The sequence below is a fragment of the Rhinatrema bivittatum genome, chromosome 11 (assembly GCF_901001135.1).
Source record: "Rhinatrema bivittatum chromosome 11, aRhiBiv1.1, whole genome shotgun sequence".
NCBI classification, from domain to species: domain Eukaryota; kingdom Metazoa; phylum Chordata; class Amphibia; order Gymnophiona; family Rhinatrematidae; genus Rhinatrema; species Rhinatrema bivittatum.
The window spans coordinates 26,386,538-26,410,099 of record NC_042625.1 but is presented as its reverse complement, the minus strand read 5'-3'; the positions used below and the strand labels follow the sequence as shown (position 1 = coordinate 26,410,099).

General features: G+C 45.0%; 1 protein-coding gene across 6 annotated transcripts in view; it reads left to right on the top strand.

Moving 5' to 3' along the window:
• Positions 1-23,562, top strand: part of HECTD4 (HECT domain E3 ubiquitin protein ligase 4) — a 541,903-nt gene that overhangs the window by 72,886 nt on the left and 445,455 nt on the right. For 5 of the 6 annotated variants that reach the window (XM_029571656.1, XM_029571654.1, XM_029571657.1 and 2 more), the window contains exons 4-6: positions 5,006-5,136; positions 6,163-6,271; positions 7,855-7,993. In XM_029571656.1, the coding sequence (XP_029427516.1) occupies positions 5,006-5,136; positions 6,163-6,271; positions 7,855-7,993 (379 nt within the window). The remainder of the gene's footprint in view (positions 1-5,005; positions 5,137-6,162; positions 6,272-7,854; positions 7,994-23,562) is intronic. The other variant, XM_029571658.1, reaches the window with a different exon arrangement.

The following is a 23,562-nucleotide window of genomic DNA, read 5'->3' as shown; positions in this document are numbered from 1 at the left end:
ACAATTTTGTGCTCCCTTTTTTTATAACACCATTTCCCCACAAATTGATGCTTCTTTTTACACTCCCTTTATACTCCCAACATGTTTCGGCACTCAATAGGCTTCTTCAGGGGAGCATAATGTGAATCATTACTAACACCAATCTTCAACAATCTTCTCCAACAATTCACCCAAATGTATCCTCTCTCTCTTCAATTTTACTTTCGTTTCTTACTTCCTTTCACCAAAAAGAGCAAAAATACGCTCCCAACTTCTCAGCGTTCTTACAATCCCGTCTCACAGCTGTTTCTAAGAGCGTCTTTGTGCTATTTTTGGTGAAAGGGAAGTAAGAGATTGTCATAGAGATTTTTTTAAATTGTATGAATGTGTGTATGAATGGTAGTTTTTAATGATTGTTTTTTTTGAAAATTTTTAACTCTATGTATCCGATGAAGAATAAATATTATAAAATGTATTGAAGGGTTTAGATAAAATTTTTGTATGCAATAAAACATTTCTAATCAATATATATGTCACTAATTATGGTATAATGTATGAAAATATGTGATTATATTTTTATAATTGCCAATTTTTTGAATCTTGTAGCGATATAGTCAAGGCATCTAGTATAACTGGGTTTAAAAGGGGTGTGGATAAGTTCCTGGAGGGAAAGTCCATAAAACATTATTGGCCAGATAGACTAGGGAAAGCCGTTGCCATATGTGGGAGTGATTTAATGAGAAATAAATAGATGTACTTTTTGGGATCTGCTAGGTACTTGTGACACAGACTGGCCACTGCCGAAGACAGAATGCTGGGTTTGATGAACCTTGGTCAGACTGGATTATGAAATTTTAATGTTAAAGTACATTGCCCTTCCAGATGTATAAAAGTTCAGTGGTAGATACCTTATTTTGGATCCAAGCTATTAGCTGCAATCAGCATGAATCTGTCAAGGAGAGAAGTGTCAGGTTTTTTTTCACTGCTGGATGAATAGCTTATTATTGGCACTCGTGTATGGAGCAGCCAGGGGAAGGCAGTGTGATTCATGGAACACATGATTGGAATGAAAAAAAACAGTGCTGCACTTGAGTTGCTGAGTATTGGATCTGATGTTACTTATATTGCTCTCATTTTTTCTAAATGGAAAAGAATTGTTGGCAACCTTTTAAGTTTTATGTTCAGTTTTTCCTTCGTAACATCAATCCAAGACAGCAGAGGCTTATATTTAGTAACAGAGGTTAATTTGTATTGTTTTTAAATGCCTCTTCTGTCGATGCGCTGAACATCTTTTGATGATTTTAATCTAGTCCACAATCAACAGCTGTCTTTTGCCTATTTTGACATTAGATGAATGGATAACGTGGTTATATGTCATGAAAAACAATATATCTCTGTAAAATTGTTGAGTTCAATCCAGTTGGGGGTGAGATGGGGTAGAGGCAGTGTCCACAGCCACTGTAGCAGAGGGAGTCTCAGTCATTGAAAAACGGCAACTCCCTACTGGCTGGGAAAACTTGTCAGAAGGGAGAGAAATGCTGTCCCTCTCTCTGCTGAAGCCTGTTACTGGGCTTGATGGGAATGGTGTCAGAAATGGCTTATTGTAACCCCTGCAGGGTCTGGCCCTCACTGAACTGGAAGCCCATGAGGAGGAAGAAGGTGTTTGACAAAAAAAAAATTATAAAAAGAATGTAGAAATGTTCCCAAGGCTTATTCTAGTTATTAACCTCCAAAGACTAGTTTTGCTTATCTATAGTCAACCCTTAGGAGCACCACTTGGAGGTGATATTCTTCAATTGCAGCTGTTTCTATAGCCACATTCACCCTTCTATGTCCCCTTCCCTAACCAGGCAATTGGTAACCCAGCAGAGGTGTGTGTGGTGCTGCTCTCCAGAATAAATGGAACCTGCAGGAGGGAGGGGCCTGTGATCATACTCCAGCTCACAGTCCAGCATTCAGTGTAACACAGCCCTGCATACCTCTGCTGGGGTGCTAATCAGCTAAGGCAGGGCATGGGGGAGAATTGAAATAGACGGTACATAAGTTGAGTTGTCTATATGTGGGTAGATAGCAGTTTAACTAAATATTTCTCTAACTGCAAGTCCTTCAGGTTTTTTTTTTTGTTTTTTTGTTTTTTAAAGAGACAAAATAATTTTATTACAAAGGCTGGGCCTCTTCACAGGCAGAATTCTGGCAGCATATGGCCAGCTGGGCAATATTTAGATGAACAGTAAGTGTTTCGTTCTAATGGTTTTACTGTCAATAACATTAAGCAGTGTTTAAAAGAAAGCGGATGCCTATGAAAATCAATAGGGTTCTATTCCCATTTTTGTAAACAAAAATAGTTTTCTTAAGGCAAAAACATACTGTTGTTGCTTATATGGTTGACGCTTTTGGGAAATAATTTTGTAATGGGGGTAGAATGTTATTCATAGAACCAGAGTGCTCAAACTTTGTATGAACCACTTCATAATTTACTCTGTTTATTACTCACATTTATAAACTGTCTCCTTCCAACATGGGCTGTGGTCAGGAGAACAAAACATACATAGAAGTACACTCAATTACATATATAAAAATTAATTATAACACACTTAATGGTAACACACACACACAAAACTCAGAACAGTTAAAAGCACAAAAACAGACATCAGTAAATCAATTTTTCTGTTCAACTGAAAATAGCCAAGTACAGTCTGACTCTATAGACCATCAGAAACATGTTATCTTGATCATTCAGAAGCAGTGTTAAAAACCAAGCTTTACAAAATTGATTGAAGATCATCCATAGCTGTATAAACTCATGTTCTGTAAATTGTAATTGCTATTCTTTAAAATTAAATTGAAAACTTTGATATTTTTCAGAATTTTTTGTTGACCTATAATGGTTTAAGTAGTTTTGATTTTTTTTTTAAGCTGATCATGAACCTTTCTGTGAGCCATAAGGCCGAATTTTAAGATCTATGCGCGGGCATAGATTTGTGCGCGCAACCTGGTGTGCACAAATCTACGCCCGATTTTATAACATGCGTGCGCAGCTGCACGCATGTTATAAAATCTGGGGTCAGCCCGCACAAGGGGGTGCACACTTGTGCACCTTGCGCGCGCCGAGCCCTAGGGGAGCCCCGATGGCTTTCCCTGTTCCCTCCGCCCCCCAGCCCTATCTAACCCCCCCCTTAACTTTGTTAAATAAGTTGCGCCTGCCTCCGGGCAGGCGTAGGTTGTGCACACTGGCACGGCCGCTGTGCCGGAGGCCTCAGTCCCGCCCCCACCCCGCCCACTCCCCACCCCTTTTTTCAAGCCCCGGGACATAAGCGCGTCCCGGGGCTTGTGCACGTTGCCGGGCCTATGCAAAATAAGTTCAGCGCGCGCAGGAGCGGGTTTTCGGGTTTACGCACATAATATACGCCCCATAATTTCTATAAACTTTTTTTATAGTTTTTAGTAAATTAGTTTCATAGTTTTATATTTTCTGTTACATTACAGTGTGTTTTGGGGGGGGAGGTTGTGTAACAGATCCACTTCTTGCTAACCGCAGTTGTAAGAAGAATAATGCAGAAAAGTGCACTGCATCAGTTGGATGTACGGTAGCATGCAGAAATTTGGTTGAATTATCACAAATATAAAAGCAGTGTGGGGTAAGGTCTCATCAAAGCTTCATACTGTTTCATTGTATGATGTCACTTTCATATGCATTTATAAAAGCTGAATATACAGTAACACCAAATGAAGCCTGGACAAAGCATTATATGCAACTTTATGTTGTGGGCCACCAAAAGAAACAATATTGGCAGCTTAAAGAAATATCTATTTAGATAAAGCATGGAATATTATAGGAAAGTGCAAGGCAATTCAAAAGCAGCCTCTCAGAGCATTGTTGACACCATAGGTTAAATACATCATACTTCCAATTTACACAACAATGAGCCAGTTTTTTGGATAACATTTTCCTAATTGATTGGTGTTATAATTTTATCTCATATGTTAATAAGGTTGGATTCTTGTAAGTCATGATTTCTTGTAAAATAAGCCCAGAAGGTAGGAATGAAACTTGACTGAACTTTGACATAGATTTTAACTTCTAGCATACATTCTAGGATTTAAGCACATTCTGGCATGTTAGCAACCTTAATAGTTTTTACAAGTCTGATCAATGCAGTTTCACAGTGCAGTAATGGTAGCTTCATAGGAAAACCTTTTCAAAGCACCCTAACATTTTGAACTTCAACTATATGAATCCTTTTCCTATGTACAGTATAGCACCTTATATCCAGAGTGCCTTTACCCCAAAATTCCCCCCCCCCTTTTTTTTTTAAGTAAAACAATCATGTGCTTCAGTCTGCATTCTATCTAGGAAAACTCCCATTATCCAAAAGTTTAGATATATTTTATTTATCTCTTTATTTGATAACTAGTTTGAGTACCATAAGCCTCAAAGCAGCAAACAATGTATAAACAATATCACTTCAACAAAGCAATTTATACAAGGTATATGCAGTAGCTAAGACACAGCCTAAATAAGAGAATCTACTAGCTGCTTTAATTCTTAGCATTAAAGTAACACTCAAAAATCAGAAAACCTCCTTTGGTTTTCACTCTAATTGCACCCACACAATCCTGTATCCTAGTAAAGGAGCACTGATTCTCAAACCTTTGTATTTTCCATTACCAGGAAAATCTCCCATTTTGTGAAAATTGTGTGTGTGTGTGTGTGGGGGGCTCATTATTCAAAAATATCCATGACCTGACATGAGCTTAGCGCTAGCCATTTTGGTGTTCTACTGTAATAATATGTTTAATAACTGAATTCATTATTGGCATCTTCTTAAAAGAAAAGCAACCCAAAACCTTGAAAACCATTTCTCATAGATCATTAAGCTGCCAGACTTTATAAGTATGATGGGTGAATTCCTACTAGCACAAGGAAATTGGCCCCCTTTGCAACAAATGATTGTTGCCGTCTTTATGAGCTGAATAACAATTTGTGAGCCATCTGGGTTTTTTTTTCTCTCTCTGCTATTTAAAGGCTTCTGGTTTTGGAAGGAGGTCCTGGGTCACCCTCCTGTTTACTTGGAGGCAAACATATAGTATCTTGGGGGTTTGAAGATATGTTGCCTGCTCCAGATAGTAACACTGGCACATGCAATGACAACAAAGGTAAATCAAATTGGTTAGATTGCTTGGTAACTATTAAAGGTTATTGATTGGTGTGATATGTTGCTCTAGTATTATAGCCTTTTCTGTTTTATACCAGTGGGTTACATATTTTTTCGTATATTTTATTGTGGTAATGTTTATTATATTATGCACAAATAATTATCTGGGGAATGATAAAACTTGCACCATAGTTCTAGTACTGAAAATATAAGTTCAATTACTGTTTGTCTTTTTTCCTTTGCTTTTTATATGTATGTCTTTGCTCATTTTATGACTGTTTATCCTGTTACCACCTGGAACTGATGGTAGTATGGGATATAAGTTTCTTAAATAAATGAGGTCCATTTTCAAAAGGCATTTAAACAGATAACTTAATAGTTACCCGTCTAAATGGCTTACCCAGCTATATTCAGCCTTTATCCGGCTAAATTCTAACTGGTTAATAAGTTAGGAAATGAAATTTATCCAGATAAGTTGGGGGGGGGGGGGGGGGTCCAGGGGCGTAACTGGGAGGAGTTGAATTAGCCATCTAATTTAATTGACTAACTTCAGTATTCAGAGTTAGTCAGATGCCTGAGCTGGTTGAATCAAAGAGCTGAACTAAAGATAGCGGGCTATAGTTAGATGGCTAAATAATTAAGGTAGTCTGCTGTATTTAGTAATGTGGCTGCACTGTTGAATATGCCTCCAAAGCTGGATAAGTTTATCCAGCTAACTTTACTATCTGGGCTGTGTCTGAATATAGACTTCAAATAATTCCAGTCGACCATTCTTTTTTTTGAGGGGAAACATGTTGATGCAATGATCTTATTTTAATTTTAATACAAGACTGTAGATTAAATCTATACAAATTCCTAGACAGTAGTATTTTTGTAACCCGCCCCGAACATTGGAGGGCATGGGTAGTAAATTCTTTTAAATAAATAAAATAAAAAATAGATTAAATAGTTTATTTAAAATTGCTCGTGTTGAATCTCCTGAAGTTACTGAACAGAAGTTTTATAAATCAGTCTTTCTGTTTTATAGATGCAGACCTGGGGCGCTGTCTTGCAGCAGATGGATTTTACCTTTATACAAGTAACTCAGTTGGTAAAGGAATAAGCAAATTGGGGTCTGGATTACATGGTACCTTACGGTAAGCTGCAATAGCTCTAAAACCTATCTGCTGATCTTATGCTGTCATATTGTAAGTTATTAGTTCCATGGTGGCTTCTTTTTTTTTTTTCCAATTTAAACTTTTATTGGTGACAGTGTAAATCAGCAATAAACAGAATGTAATCATTGTTTTATACAATGTCTCAATCTGGTTTTTTTTTTCCCTTCAGTAGGCACATCCCCATCCCCATCCCCATTAACGACATCCACCTACCTAAGGGGTAATACATTCAGAAACTAACTAAAAAAAAATATCCAAAAAAACCAAAGCACAGTACTATAACAGCACTAGCTGTATACAATCAAGTAGGCAGTACAGGGTGCACATTAAATAAAGTAGAAAGGATATTCAGTGATATGACAAGAAAGGGAAAAGTAAGAGAAATATAGAATTTGAAATAAAAAGAACCACAAATACTTTGCAAAGCTTAGCGAATCAAATCAAACCAACAGTTCTAAACAGGGCATGCCTGATCTTTAGCAGAAATACAGTTGTGTCTCTCTCACCATGAAATGTATGGCATCCAAATTTTATCAAATTTTGAGATATTATACCACAAAGCATGAATCTTGGCCAAATGGTAACTTTTATGGAGTCGACAAAGGAAAGCATCCAGTGAAGGGGCTAAAATGCCCTTCCAGGTAGCAGCAATTTCACACCTTGCGGCGAGAAATATCTGCTGACTTAAGTTCTGCTTGCATCCCTCCGAGTCTGGAATTGGTATGTTCAACAAAGCGTATTTGGGATTACTGATGGCCTTTACCCTCCATGATGACTTTTGTCCATAAACAAGCTTCTGTGCATAATGAAATTAATACTTCAGAAACACACATGGAGCCAACTCTGATGTCAGCATTTGTTTGGTGTCTACCATGCATGAAAGCTTCTAAAGGCATGAGGAAGCATGCTATGTGTTAGATTTGGTGCATAATATAATAGAGCATCATAGACTAAGGTCCTTCTAAGCCCTCAAGAGCATCTTCTAAGAGTAAACCATGTATATCCTGAGTAACGATCAGCATATTCTTGTTATAAAAATCTGTGAACTGAAGAAGGGTTGAAAAAGCCTGTGTACAAGTATGAATAATTCTTAGGTTGTGCAAACTATAAAATCTTTTATTGAATCAATCTTCTAAGTTATATTTGAGAAATTATTTATCTTATATTTTGTCCATTGTTTTTCCTGATTTTCTACTGTAGAGAAAATGTTATTCATAGTTTGTTGAGGCACATAATTCTTGACTATTGATATTGCTTCAATTTTGAATCTGATTATCTTTTTATTTAGGGTCCTTTGTTTTCAGTTTCTATTTTATTTTCCCTGGGAATGTCAGTTATAATAAAGAAGTCAGTGGAAGAATGTCTGTTATACCAAGCAAGAGGAGAATCCGTAGAAAAGTCATTATTCCACTGATGATTTTTGTTTTGTATTGAAAATTCTAAGACAAATAAAATAAAGACTGAAAATGAATGTCCATACCTTTTATTGTGCATTAAAATGCAAAGCTTGAATATAATGCTTTTTGTATGCCCTACATAACGTCTCATCTTCTTTACTTTAGTGGTTTTGTGTACTGCCGTAATGAAGAACTGGAAGCTGGTTGGATTGTTTTTGGCAATGGCAGGCTTCTTCATCGACCTGCCTCCTTTGATAGTAAACCTCAGTCCCTTTTCCAGATCATTGACCAGTATACCCTTCAGGTAACATACAGTGCACTGAATCTTGAACATCAAAAATCCTTATTTTCATTGGAGTTCATTTTTGAGGGAAGAAATTATCTAAGAATTCCAGGTTCACATTGGAGGACCGTCTAACGAGATTGTTTGTTTTTATGTGTTTATTTTTTTTAACCTGGCAGTTTCCTCATCCTTCTCTTTTGAGCTCCTTAGTCATAGCAAGGGCTGGGATCCTGGTACCGTGAGCCTTCAGTCACAACTAGCTGGGGATTTTTCATCTATTAGTGTGCTTAATTTTGCCATCTACAGTTCCCTACAGTTCATGATGTGACCAGCATTACTTTTGTACAAATTGTATTTTCTAATATTTTGCTATGATTGTGCCAGTCTCTCTCTACCCTAGAAATAAAAGTTGCTGTGCCTTACAAATCAGCAACATCATAGCGTAGATTTATCTGATTACCAGCTAATTCATTTAGCTCATCTTTAGATTCCATAAGTAGAGAGCATCCCAAGGTTTATAACTCAACAAAGCAGTGACTCAGGAGAGGAGCTACTCATAGTGGACATTTTATATTTTCATACCTCTAGGGGAAAAAGTCATATCCTTGCTGCTACAGTTAGGTAAACCAGCAAGCCTTTATGGCAGTCAGACTATGGATTCAGATTCCGACAACCACACTACTTTATCCAAAGTTCCCAAAAGAAAGCAGCCTTCCTTTGAATCCTAGACTTTGTCAGGAACTGTAAGCAGTGCTCCAGGAACTGTAGTGCTTCATTCACAATCACTAAAAAAAATACCAGAAAGTACATCCAGTTTTAATATTTAGCAGAAGGCCAAAAAAGACCCTGGTGCTCAAAATGCCTTGAAATAACTCCAGATAGTTAGTGTTATAACTTTTTTTACGGGACAGATGTTTTGGCAGTATAGTTACTTTAATATAGAATTTGGTTATTATTTTAATATGTTGACTTGATTGTGATTAAACACAAAAGGGTTAACAAAGATTTTTCAGTTGAGTACCTTTATGTAAGGATATGTGCTGGACATATGGAAGGCCTAACATATTTAAAAAATATATATATATTGTGTTTCAGTCATATCCTCCAGCATCCTGTTTTCAGAAAAACATTTTTAAATACTCAGTATCTGAGAAATAATGATGACAAGACCAATATGAAATTGTTATAAAACCCAGCTGGGTAAACCATCAGAATATACCACTGCTAATTCTATTGCTCAGCAGTTTAAATTTAGACATTTTTGCTAATGAAGCTAGTAATAAGACACTTTTACAAGAATGAAAAAGTGCTTGAGGCTACTGATGAAATAAACCAGGCAAGTGCACTTCTGTTTGCCAAGCCAAGTTGCACTGGATAATTTTAGCTATCTGTATAGAGCTCATTAAGATGTTGGTTAGCTTTAATTTTTAAATCATTTGTATTACATTTTTCCACGTGAGTATTGATGCAACCATAAATGTGGATTTGAAGATCTTCGCGCAGGAGCACATGTATTCGCTTTTGCCGTCTCGCGCACATGGACATGGCAATTTTATAATATACACGTATATGTGTGCACATGGTATAAAATCGGCTGTATGTGTGTACATGTGCGCACCGTTTTACATTGATGCATCTGTGTGCAAATGCCGCCTCTACGCGTAAGTGGGGATTTTAGTAGGTATATGCAATTCCCTTCGTTCCCAGTTCACCCCAGTAAAAGAGAGAGCTTCCTAAACCCCCCAGCTTACTTGCCTCCCTTTTATCCTATTAGCCCCGACTCTTAAAACCCTAGCCTAGTTTTTTTTTTGTTTCATGACTTACACACTGTCCATGGCATAAATAAAGTTCCCTGTACGTACCAGGATCAGTCCAGGACACCTGGGTTGTGACTCCGCACCAGTAGATGGAAACAGACTAAAACTTGTGGGCGGAGCCATATATGCCCCTGTGCCAGTCACAGCCCCTCAGTCTTACTCTGTCTCCAGTAGATGGTGCAGGTGCGGTCACAGCTCCTTCCTGCCCTGGTTCTGGTACTCCGTCAGGGTCGGTTATTTCTTTTGGGTTTTAGGCCAGTTTAGGCTACGGTGTTTTTTTAATTGGAATTTTTGCCAAATTGTCACTGAGTCCGTCCGCCCTGCCTCCCAGGGGGGTTGAGAGGTCCTGAGGGGACTACCCCCACCCCCCCCCCGGTTGAGGCCGCTGCTAGGGTCGAGGACCCGTCTTTGCTAGTAGCAGCGTCAGGGGTGACACCGGGGAGCCCGGTTCACTCACCCCTGCTGGATTAGGGCTCCAGGACCGCGGACAGCGACAGGCGTTTTTTTGTAAAAAAAAAAAAAAAAGTTTGTCTTTTATTTTGTGCCGGCTCTCTGTTCCTTTGCGTCGCTGCTCTCGGGGGGGGGGCGCCGCTGACAGGGGGGAGGCCATTCGCGCGATTTTTATTAATTTTTTATTTTCTTTGCTGCCGTCTTCGCGCCGTTTCGCTGGCATGCCTCGCGGCTCCGTTTGCCGGGCCTGCAGCTCGGCGCGCGCGACGGCCTGTGCGCTGCCTGCATCCCGGGCGATGAAGGGTCGTCCGGGGCGTCTCGGGGGGCTCAGGTGCGGCCCGCGCGTCCACCGCCGAGCGGGGGGGGGGCGCGATAGAGAGGCCCCAGGAGTTTTTCCCGCTCAATGCGGGAGTGGCGGCCATTTTAGCCACGGGCCGCGAAATGGCGCGGGAAACGGCAGGGCCTGCGGCCTTGCCTCCCGCGCTGTCTCCTCAATGCGTCCCGGCGGGGGGGGGGGGGGGTCCCTCGGGGGACCCGGGGAGCCCCGCTGAGGCTTCTTCCGATTCCGGCTCGTTTTCTGAAATGTAAGAAAAGCAAGAGCAAGCACGGCCGGAGGGAATCCCGCGGGGCTCCACCGCCGAAGAAGTCCAACAGGCCAACGGGGGTTACGGATGTGCCCCCGAGTGCTTCCAGGGGGAAACGGCCTCCACGTGGCGTCCCACAGGAGGCGGACTCAGATTCCTCCACGGGGGCGGACACTGATTCCCCTGAAGAGCCCCTAAAGGGGGCCGATGAGGTGGCAGCGGACGGATCCGCTCCGTCTGGCGTAGGAAAGGCATCACAGGCAGCGGAGGGAGACGATCCCAAGGTGGTCCGGCTTTTCCGCAGGGAGGAACTGCCACCCTTAATTCCGGCCATTCTCCAGGAACTGGGAATAGAAGCACCTCCGGTAGCGGTTCGGCAGGAGGCGAACATGGATCTGGTCCTGTTAGGCCTCACGGGCCCGGCAGTGGCTTTTCCGTTTCATTTTTCTTCCACGGACATCCTGTTCCGGGAATGGGGCACCCCAGAATTGGGTCTGAAGGTCAGCAAAGCCATGGACAAGCTTTACCCGCTCCCGGAGGATGCGCTGGACCTTCTTAAGCTTCCCAAGGTGGATTCGGCGGTGTCTGCGGTAACAAAGAGATCCACTATTCCAGTCACAGGTGCGACAGCCCTCAGAGATCTTCAGGACAGGAAGCTGGAAGTGCAACTTAAGAAGATTTTCGAGGTGTCCGCGCTCGGTATTCGAGCCGCCATCTGTACGAATTTCGCTATGAGAGCTAGCTTGCGCTGGGCTCAAGTTCTCCAGGCCAATGCGGATCTTTCTGCAGACGAGGCAGCGCAGGCGGATAGGTTGGAAGCAGCAATAGCATATGGTGCAGATGCACTCCATGATCTGCTGCGCACTTCGGCGAGATCCATGGTGGCTGCTGTTTCGGCGCGCCGACTCCTGTGGCTACGCAACTGGGCGGCAGACGACTCCTCCAAGGCTCACCTCGGGGCGCTACCGTTCAAAGGTAAGTTGCTGTTTGGCAAGGAGTTAGATGACTTGATGATTTCCCTGGGGGAAAACAGGGCTTTCAGGCTGCCCGAGGATAGATCCAGGGCGCGGTCTTCTTTTTCGGCTAGGTCCCACTTTCGGGGTCCCCGGAAGTCGCGTCCTCAAAGGTCGTCCGGGCACGCATATAGGTCTGCTTCCTCCCTTACTCCGCAGTGGCAGCAGCAGTCCTTTCGGGGAAAGCGCTTCGGAAGGCAAGGAGGACCCCTGGCGATTACGGGGGCCAAGTCGTCGCAATGAAGAGCGGTCGGCCCATCTCCCGCCGCAGCCCCAGCACTCCGTTCCCAACGTCGGGGCGCGGTTGATGTCCTTTTTCGGGAGATGGGCCGGTGTAACGTCGGACCAGTGGGTCCTCAGCGTGATAAGACACGGCTACGCGTTAGATTTTGCTCGCACTCCAGCGGACAAGTTTCTTGTCTCGCCCTGCAAGGCCCCCAAAAAGAAGGCGGCGGTGCTAGACACCATTCGACGCTTAGAAGCATTGGGAGCCATTTCCCCCGTCCCGGTCAGCCAACACGGCAAGGGCCGTTACTCCATTTACTTCATCGTCCCAAAGAAAGACGGCACGTCCAGACCAATTCTGGATCTCAAGGGGGTAAACTGATGCCTGTGTGTTCCTCACTTCAAAATGGAAACGATTCGGTCGGTCATCGCCGCGGTACGGCCCGGCGAGTTCCTGGCCTCCCTGGATCTCACGGAGGCGTATCTTCACATAGGCATTCAGCCGGCGTTCCAACGCTACCTCAGGTTCTGCATTCTAGGACGGCATTACCAGTTTCGGGCGCTCCCGTTTGGGCTCGCAACGGCTCCCCATACATTCACGAAGGTGATGGTTGTGGTGGCAGCGCAGTTGCGCCGGGAAGGTCTCCTGGTCCATCCTTATCTGGACGATTGGCTGATTCGGGCGAAGTCCGAGAATCAGTGTCGAATGGCAGTGGACAGGGTCCTCCATCTCCTGCAGTCCCTAGGATGGGTGGTCAACTTCAGCAAAAGTCATCTGGCACCCACGCAGACCTTGGAATATCTAGGAGCGGTGTTCGACACGAAGCAAGGCAAGGTGTTCCTGTCGCACGACCGGGTATGCAAACTGCAATCTCAGATACGGCGTTTACTGTCGCTCCGCCGACCGCGGGTCTGCGACTACCTTACGGTCCTCGGTTCTATGGCTTCCACGCTGGCGCTGGTCCCCTGGGCGTTCGCTCATCTGCGACCATTACAGTCTTCCTTACTGGCCCGCTGGAAGCCGGTCTCGGAGGATTTCCATCTACCGCTTCCTCTAGCGGGACACGCGAGGTCCAGCCTGCTCTGGTGGCTGGATACCAGTCATCTGTCTTCTGGAGTCCCCCTTCTGGTACCCAATTGGACAGTGGTAACCACGGATGCCAGCCTCTCCGGTTGGGGAGCAGTCTGCCTAGGGAGCTCGGTCCAAGGCCAATGGTCAGTGTCGCAAGCCCAATGGTCTATCAATCGCCTAGAGACCAGAGCGGTCCGTCTGGCCCTACAACACTTCCTACCGTTGCTGCGGGGAAAGGCAGTCCGGGTGTTGTCGGACAATGCGACCACCGTGGCATACATCAACCGCCAGGGCGGGACAAGGAGCCCCCAGGTGGCGGAGGAGGCTCACCGCTTGATGGCCTGGTCGGAGCTGCATCTCAGCAACATAGCAGCATCTCATATTGCGGGAGTCGACAACGTTCAGGCGGATTTTCTCAGCCGTCATCGTCTAGATCCCGGAGAGTGGGAGCTGGGGGACGAAGCGTTCCTTCTCGTTTGCGAAACGTGGGGGGTGCCCCACATGGATCTGATGGCCACGTGGCACAATGCGAAGGCTCCGCGATTTTTCAGTCGACGTCGAGAACGGGGGGCAGAAGGCGTCGATGCGTTGGTGCTTCCCTGGCCGACGGATGTGTTGCTCTACGTGTTTCCCCCGTGGCCGATGATCGGCAAGATTCTACGGCGCATAGAGTTGCACCCGGCCAAGGTGATCTTGGTGGCACCGGAGTGGCCGCGCCAGCCGTGGTTCGCAGACCTCGTCCAGCTGGCAGTAACGGCACCCCTTCGGCTCCAAGGAATGGCGGGCCTACTCCATCAGGGCCCCGTCTGTTTGGAGGATGCGGATCACTTCTGTCTTGCGGCATGGCTTTTGAGAGGAGGCGCCTGAAGAGTAAAGGTTACTCGGATGCGGTGGTTGCTACGTTGCTGCGTTCCAGGAAACAGTCGACGTCTCTGGCTTATGTCCGTGTCTGGGTGGTCTTTGAGGAATGGTGCGTGCAGCGTGGGGTGGACCCCACTTCGGCTTCGGTTTCCGACATTCTGGCGTTCCTCCAGGCAGGTCTGGCCAAGGGTCTGGCGTGCAGTTCTCTACGGGTTCAAGTAGCGGCGCTTGGTTGTTTGCGAGGTAAGGTCCGTGGTGCGTCCTTGGCGCTTCACCCGGATATTTCTCGTTTCCTTCGGGGGGCTAAGCACCTTCACCCTCCCTTACGTTTCCCTTGTCCGGCTTGGAACCTCAATTGGGTTCTCTCCGCTCTATGTGCGGCGCCGTTTGAGCCCTTGAAACGCGTAACTCTTAAGGATCTCACTTTAAAAACGGCGTTCTTGGTGGCGATTGCCTCGGCACGGCGTGTTTCCGAACTACAGGCCCTGTCCTGTAGGGAACCTTTCTTGCGTATTTCAGATTCCGGTGTTTCTCTGCGGATGGTTCCTTCCTTTCTTCCGAAAGTTGTGTCGTCTTTTCACGTGAATCAATCGGTGGAGCTGCCCGCTTTTGCGGGTGGGGAGTCCTCCGTTCCAGAAGCAAGGGACTTACGGAAGCTTGACGTGCGGAGATCCCTCCTTCGATATCTGGAGGTCACTAATCTGTTTCGGATCACGGATCATCTGTTTGTCCTGTTCTCTGGTCCAAAGAAAGGGGCCGCAGCGTCACGCACCACGATCGCCCGTTGGCTCAAGGAGGCCATTGGTTCGGCGTACTTGTTGCGTGGAAAGCCACTTCCCGTGGGCCTGAGGGCTCACTCGACTCGATCTCAAGCAACGTCTTGGGCGGAAGCTTCGCAGGTGTCGCCTCAAGAGATTTGCAGGGCGGCTACCTGGAAGTCGTTGCATACCTTTATCAGGCATTACCGGTTGGATGTCAGGGCTACCGATTCCGGGGGTTTTGGAGAGAGGGTACTCCGAGCGGGACTCTCTGCTTCCCACCCTCAGTAGGTTTGCTCTGGTACTTCCCAGGTGTCCTGGACTGATCCTGGTACGTACAGGGAAAGGAAAATTAGTTTCTTACCTGATAATTTTCGTTCCTGTAGTACCAAGGATCAGTCCAGGATCCCGCCCGCAGTGCTGCGCTGAAGTAATGGAGAGTCCGCTCATTGTTCTAAATTACTCTGTTCCGCTTGTTCGCTCTCTCGGTTAGGGAGTCTGTTTCCAGAAGGGGTGTTCTTTCCCTGTTTTATTAGTGGTTAATAGCTAGTTTGGTTCTCTGGTTATGTTCTACTTTGACATTCCGTATGACTGAGGGGCTGTGACTGGCACAGGGGCATATATGGCTCCGCCCACAAGTTTTAGTCTGTCTCCATCTACTGGTGCGGAGTCACAACCCAGGTGTCCTGGACTGATCCTTGGTACTACAGGAACGAAAATTATCAGGTAAGAAACTAATTTTCCTTTACGTGGATAGGGAACCTAGTGCGCGCTGGTGTGCTTAAATACACACTAGTTTCATTCATATTTCCTGGACCCAAAAAACATAAAGGGAGACGATCTATAAAAGCAGTCAGGATAAAAACAATGTAATAGATGCCAGATGTCTGGACATCTGGCATCTATTACATGGTTTTCATTCATATTTCCTGGAACACCCAAGCTCTGCCCAGACCATGTCCATTTCCCACCCCTTTCATGAAAAAGAATTGACTCGTTTACTGGAAAATAGCCATGCAACCTGGGCACCTCTTAAAATCTGTGCATATCTCCCGGCTTTAATTGATTTTAGAGATGAACTAAAACATCACAATCCGTAAACTTTATCAAATCCTCCAGTCTGAATCTTTTTAGTTGGTTGGGGTTTTTTAATGTTCTGAAAACATGAAGTCTGAGAGAATCAGAAGAAATTTTGGAGTCTTGGATCAAATTTGCAACTTAGTAAAGTATTCTGCAGTTTTTCTTAATTTGGATTCTTTCATCTAAAATCATAATTATTACAACTCTGCTTATGTGGTAAGACCTAGATAGTGATTAGAAAGTTTGATTTGGATCATGGATTGTGAATGTTGTATGTATATATTTACCAATCTGATTGTCTGCTTCCCTGATCACCAGGTGTAGAATTTAAAACAAAAAATATAAAACATAAAATAATTGCATAACACAACCCAAATATGAACACCACAAGGCAAATACTTGTAAGATCAAGGAAACTCCCTATTCCCTACTCCTTTCCAAACAGACCCTGAACCTCCTCCCTCCATCTCCAATATCCCCAATTTCAGAGCTCTCAATAAAAAAAAAAAAAAAAAATACCCACCTCATACTAGCACACAACCCCATTTCCAGCCATTAACCTAAAAATTCAAGGGAAAATCCAAGTCTTCAGTTATTTCCAGAACTATCTCCAGTCTCATATGTACTAGAAGCACATTGCAGAGGAAAGGAGCTACCATGGAAATTGTTCTCACTTGAGCTTTCCTCACTTCCAGAAAAAAATGGTTCCTTTAGTAGTGCTGCCTGGCTAGATTGGAGAACTATCCATAAGGCCAGTAATTCTGTTAAAAATAGTTTCTACCATTTAGCCATTGAGAAAGAACATCAGGCTCACCAGGATCATTCCCCACAACACTTTTTAAAAATTGGTGTTATACTGGCCACCCTCCAGTCCTTAGGGACTGTGGCTGATTTTAATAATATGATGCATGTTATCAGTAACCGGTCTGCAATTCCATAGTTGAGTTCTTTCAAAACTCTAGTGTGAATGCCATCCAATCCCAGTGCTTTATTACTCTTTAGTTTGCTATTTGTTAGTTTTAGTTTGTATTATTTTTCTTGTGAAGTAAATTTCTTCACCACAGAAAAACAAGTGAAAGTAAATATTGCTTTAAAAGTCTAAACAGACTAGGGTTATTTCAAAACACCAGAAAACTGCGCTATGTCAATTTATTGTTGATCTTTATTTTCAAGTTCAAAATCAGCCAAATTTTTAAGTTTTAAAAATGTCTCAACTGTACTTACTGACTTTTTCCAGCCACCAGCAAGGTGATCCTCTCCTCTCAATGCTCCCACTGGATTGTGGGTTACTGAGCTCGTCCCTTGCAATATATCTTGTGTTTCTAAGATAAATTAGTACAAAACAGTAACTTTGGAGAGTTACACTACAGTTACCTGAGTGACTCTGATTAACAAATGTTTATACTTAATCAAATTAATCTCACAACCTTAACACTTCAGCTAGTCAGCCTGAGTGACTCACTGCTGTCCTGATTAACAAATGTTAGTACCTAATCAAATCAATCACACTCTTTTAACACCTTTCCAAGGTGAGTAACTGAACTTTTTTCAACCTTTTTACTTAGGCATACACTGCTCTTAGCTTATTTCTTTCTTCTGGCTACCTTTTTTAATATAAACACATAAACTTCTGTTTGTTGCCTGAATTTCTGACTATCTATTTACAATAAAACAGATGAACACACTAAATAATATTCCCCAATAGCTTACTTCTCCCCAATAATTTTAAGTTTTAAAAATTTCTCCAAGCAATACTTACTGATTATTTTTTTCCAGCCACCAGCAAGGTGATCCTCGCCTCTCACTGCTCTCAATAATACATTTTGATGTATTTAACACTTTTTTTTTCTCTGTTGATAGCATTATGTTTGCTAGAAAACTTTCTAGGATGAGCACAACAATGGCATATGTGAGGGTGTGTGAGGTTTATTAAATTTGTTGTGCTTTCACAGATGACATTTATTCTTAGAACATGAATTTTGTTTTCAAGATCCACCTCTTCAGTTTTAACATTTTTAGAAAAGATGCTTGAAGGCATGCACAACTTAAAAATGTCTAACCTGATTTTGGTAACCTTGGTAACTGCAAAAGGAATTTTGCTCTTCCTCTCATTGCAGATTTCTTATGCTTACCTTGGAACACAGAAAGATTTAGTTCATTAGCTCTTCAGTATTTTGATAACTAAGGATGTAAATATCATTTAAAAATGTAACCATTTAAACTACTAAATTTTAAAATGATTAGCATTTGCAATAAATACCTGGAAGAGCTATCTGCAGCTACAGACGGGGAAGGGTAGGGGGAAAGAACGCTTCTGATATGAATGCACACTCCCTGAACTGGCCAATTGCTGCCCAGTGTGAAGAGCCATGCAGTTTGCAAGGAAGGGGGAACCCAACTTGGAAGGGTCTCTGCCATATACTAGCAGATATGAACATTTAAATGACTAAATGGTAAGACTTTACTTACCATTTTTTATTGTTTAAATTGTTAATATTGTAGGACTCTATTGCTAACTAATGTTTCTTTGGGTAAAACTGCAACATTAAAGCACAAATATTATTTGTGAATGCTTTCAAACAGGTTTAAACTGATGGGAATCTGTGTTCCTGTTCATACCCCAGATCAGTCCAGACAAGTGGGTTATGGATACCTACCAGCAGACAGAGAATAAAAATTTTTCAGGCACTGCTGCATAACCAAGAGTGCCACCTGCAGTCCCTCAGTATTTCTCTGTCTCCAGCAGTGGTAGATGTGCAAACCTGCAGTCTGGAGTTTATAAAAAAAAGAATAAAAAAATAAAATGGAAAATATTTTAGGAAATAGAAGAAGCACTAAGGTGTTCATGGAGGCTTCCTGAGGTGTTAGGTTCCTTTGTGGGCCATCCCTCAGGTTGAGCAGGGTGAGTGGGGATTGGTGATCCCTGACGTGTTCGACCATTAGCTTCCAGAGGGGACTGATAACCAGGGGTCCTGTTTCCCTTGCCTCCTCTGAGGACTCTCTCTCCCCTGACAGAAGCAGCTAGGAGCAGCTTGAGGCAACCAGAAGCAGGGAAGTATTTCTTTCTTTGCTGAGCTCTCTGTCTTTTAAAAAAAAAAAAAAAGAAGGCTGTGCAGAGCAGGACTGCTTGAGTGACGTATTTGGAGGTCTGTCAGGCCGATACAGTAAGGAGCGGTAGGAAGAGCTGCGTTAGTGCCGGGCGCACCCGCGGTTGCCGCACGCACAGTCCGGCTCACCTACTGCTCGATACTGTATTTAAATAGCTTGCAAATGCAAGCCGCGTCCAAGAAGCGTCCGTGAAGCGTTAGGCCCGCACAACCCATTTTACTGTATAGAGCGCTATACAGTATCCTGGGTGCGCTGGCCTAACGCTTCACGGACATGCTGGTATCTGTCATTTCAAATGTCATTTCAAATGACATTTGAAATGACAGGTACCAGGAAGTGGACGGTTCTCCTACGCTCGGGATTGCCAGTCCTCTCTCCTCTCCTCTCCTGAAGCAAGGCGCAGGGAGGGGGGGAGAGAGGACTGGTGAAACGACATGTAAAGTGTAAAGCAACGAAGCGACTTACTTTTCTTGCAGCCCTCCTCCGGAGACTGACCGGCGGAAACGGACCGCGGCGCCCCTGCCTTCCGGGGGGCAGCCGGCGGCGAAAGTGGCCCCGCCAGCGAAGATGGATGCCTGCACGGGCGAAAGCGGCCCCTGTACGTGCAATTGGCTGCTCAAGACGTGATGTCACATGCCGTGACGCCAAATGTCGTGACGTCACGCCTTGAGCGGCCCAATTGCACGCACAGGGGCCGCTTTCTCCCGTGCAGGCATCCATCTTCGCCGGCAGCTGCCTCCGGGAGGCAGGGGAGCTGCGGTCCATCTCTGCCAAAGTCCGTCTCCGGAGGAGGGCTGCAAGAAGAGTAAGTCGCTTCGTTGCTACTTTTTTTTTTTCCGCTTTTTTTTCTGCTTTCGTTGCTTCGGGAGGAGGGGAGAGAGGACCGGGGCTGCCCCAGAGACCAGCACCCATGGACGCAGCCAGGGCAGGTGAGCGGGGGCTGGGGGAAAGTTTGCCGACTACCCTTACCCCTGCCTCTAATGCAGGGGTAAGGGTAGGCGGTAAGTTAGGTTAAACGCGCGGCAAAACAGCAGGGAAAAAAGCGATAGTCGGGGCGCGCGTTACTGTATGGGAGGGAATAGCTAATTCGATCGTTTACATCTAATATACATGCCACGGGTGGAAGGGGTTACCCGGTGATTTAAAGAGGCGGTAAGAATGGGTTAAAAGGGATAGTGTATCACGGGTTGGACTAACGCGGCCGAAAAGTGAGTAGAAAGCGGATTAGGAGCAGGGTAACCGCGGCCGCACTTTACTGTATTGACCTGTGTGTCAGTATTGGGGGTGAGAGAGGAAGCACCCAGCTCGAAATTTTCTGGGGAGGTAATTTCAGAGTTGGGGAGTACCTTTGATTGACAGCGGCAGCACTGGTGTAAGCGCTGCTGTTTTGTGTTGGCCTGACTGCGCATGTGCAGCAGTAATGGCAGCTCCTGTTGAACGTAGGAAAGTTTGCAGAGCCTGTGAAGCGTGGCAATCACAGCTTGAAGTGGCCTCTTTGTGGGGGAGGGTAGCTCCTTGGGAGCTCCAGGCATAGACTTTTCTCCCGGTTGAAAGGGCCCGTTCTAGAGGCCTCAGAGGGTCTGGAGAAGCCGGTGGCCATGTTTTTCATAACATGGGAGGAGGCAGGCAGAGGCAAGAGAGTCAAAAGATTCCCCTCCTCCATTGTTCCCGATGTGCCAGAACACTGTAGAGGACTAGGAAGGTACGGGAGAGCCACGACAGAGCATGGTAGATGCCTCGGATGAGGATGTTCCATGGATTTTGTTCTTCTGTCCCACAAGGCTTATCTGGCTAAGCGTGAAGCAGGGATTAAGCATTCCGGCACTTAGAAGTCCTGAGGCTCAGCCAAGAGACCTAGAGCGTCAGTGCAGACTAGGGCCGCTGAGTTGGGGTGATGACACCTCTGGGGACTCGGATGGTGCTGATGATCTCCAGGATGGTCTGCGGGGGGGGGGGGGGGGGGGGGTGTTTGCGGATGAGCTTGCAGAAGGACCTGTGGTTGTGGCTGTGGGTAGAGTGCTGGATCCGGATGCAGACAGACCCTAAAGAGGTCCTGGTCACCAAGGAGGATGTGCCTAGGGTGGTCAAATTATTCTGTAAGGAGAAGTTGTGCCCCCTTGTTCCCCAAGTGCTAGGGTTCGAGGTTCTTCAGGAGGTTTTGAACATTGAAGGGGTGGACCCTGTCCTGGATGGTCTGCGGGGTCCACGAAAGAATTTCCTTTACAAAAGAAGATGAAGAAGTTGGTTATCTGGGAGTGGGATGCTCCAGAGGCTGGCCTTAAGATAGCCTTAGCTGTAGCTAAATTGTATCTGCTACCATAGGAGGCCTTAGGGCTATTGAGGCTTCCATTTCTGGATGCGGCATGGTTTCCATGCTCCCATCCATTTCTGGATGGGAGCATGGTTTCCATGGTGGCAGCTAGGTGGGGGGAGGGGGCATAATTGGTCAGCGGATGTGTGGTCCACATCACAGCTATATAATCTCCTCTTTAGAGGGAGGCAGCCGTTTGGATCACTAGCAGTTGATGAAGCATTTTTTTGGGGGGGGGGGAGTCTAAAGGGAATAAGTTGCCCGAAGATAAGCAAGGCTGGTAAGAAGACTTCCCACCATGATCTCTTTTTGAGATGCGAGAAGACTTTGCTCCAACAGAGGTCCTTCGGCTGTCGTGCAGGAGCAAAGCTCGGGAAGGTAGCAGTCCTTTTGGGGGGACATGAAGACCTTCTTGAGATGGTTCTGGTCAAGGGACCAGAGGGAGTAAAGCCTCCCAATGAAGTCAGACTTCCTTGTAAGCCATCAGGGGGAAGCTTGCTCTCTCTTATGAAGAGTGGACCAAGATCACACCAGACCAATAGGTTCTGAACGTGATAAGAGACTGCTACAATTTGGAGTTTTCTCGCCCGATCAGAAAAGCCTATGTGATGTCTCATTGTGCTTTCCATGTCAAGTGAAATGAGAGGCGGTTTAGGAAATGTTGCAACTACTGCAGCTTCTGAAAGCAATTGTCCCGGTTCCCCAGAGAGAGCAAGGACAAGGAAGGCACTCGATGGCTGTGTGGTCCCCAAGAAGGAGGGCACCTTTCGGCCCAGTCTAGATCTGCAGAAGGTGAATGCGTTGCTGCGGGTTCTGCATTTTCGTATGGAAATGCTGCAGACGATTATAGCAGTGGTTTGCAAAGGGGAGTTTTCTGGCATCTCTGGATTTATCAAGGTCTATCTGTATATCCTAATATGACTGGATCATCTGAAGTTTCTGCTGGTAATGGGGCTAGGTGAGCATTTCTGTTTTCGAGCTCTTCTCTTCGTGTTGGCGACACCACCATAGACTTTCACTAAGGTGATGGTGGTGATGGTAACAGCACTCAGGAAGGACGGGATCCTTGTTCACCCATACCTGGACAGCTGGCTCATCTGGGCAAAGATTGTGTTGAAGTGTTCTTACTCGAAAGTTATGGAGTGATTACATTCTCTGGACTGGGTGGTGAACCTGGCAGAGAGCCACCTGGAGCCTTCCCAGCCATTGGAATAGCGGGAAGATGTTTCTTACCACGAACAGAATTTCAAAGCTTTATTCTCAGGTGCTTTGACTGTTGCGGCTGGCTGTGCCCAGGGTCTGGGATTATTTGCAGGTCCTGGGTTCTATGCCGTTTACTCAGGAGTTAGCTCTATGGGCATATACTGCTGACCTCAACACAGCAAAGCGCAATTTCTACACATCCAGAATTCATGAATACCAATTCAACCCGAGGACCCTCTTCTCATACGTCAAAGAACTCACCAACCCAATCCAGAATGACACAATGCCAAACTCCAACAACATCTCCAGTGACAAACTAGCTCAATTCTTCAAGGACAAAGTCGACAACATCATTGCCAAGATTCCCCATTCCCACAACGACTCAACAAATATCCCTCCTCCCATCCACATTTGGACCCAATTCACTCCTGTTGCATCTACAGAAATTGAACCCTTCATCAAAAAAACCAAACCAGCATCCCACCCCGTAGACTCCATCCCCATCAAAACCCTAAAACTCATCAGAGAGATTATTGCCAAACCTATAACCCAAATCATCAACCTATCCCTCGAACAAGGAATCTTCCCAGACAAACTCAAAAACGCCATCATCAAACCAATCATAAAAAAACCGCAACTCGACAAATCTGATCCTGCAAACTACAGACCAGTCTCCAACCTCCCATTCCTAGCAAAAATCATCGAGAAAACTGTCAACAATCAACTCACAGACCACCTCGACGCCCACAATCTTCTCCATCCAACACAGCACGGCTTCAGAAAACTCTACAGCACAGAAACTCTCCTCCTCTCCCTCACCGACACCATCCTCAGAGGCCGAGACAGTGGCAAGACATTTCTACTGATCCTCCTCGATATATCAGCCGCATTTGACACCATCAACCACAGAACTCTCCTCACCAGACTTAAAGAGATCGGTCTGCAAGACACTACACTCAACTGGTTCAAATCATACCTCTCTAACAGATCCTTCATTGTCAAGACAAACTCTTCTGAATCCTCCCAAGTGCCCCTCACCCATGGCGTCCCTCAAGGTTCTTCACTATCCTCGACCCTCTTCAACATCTACCTCCTCCCACTATGCAAA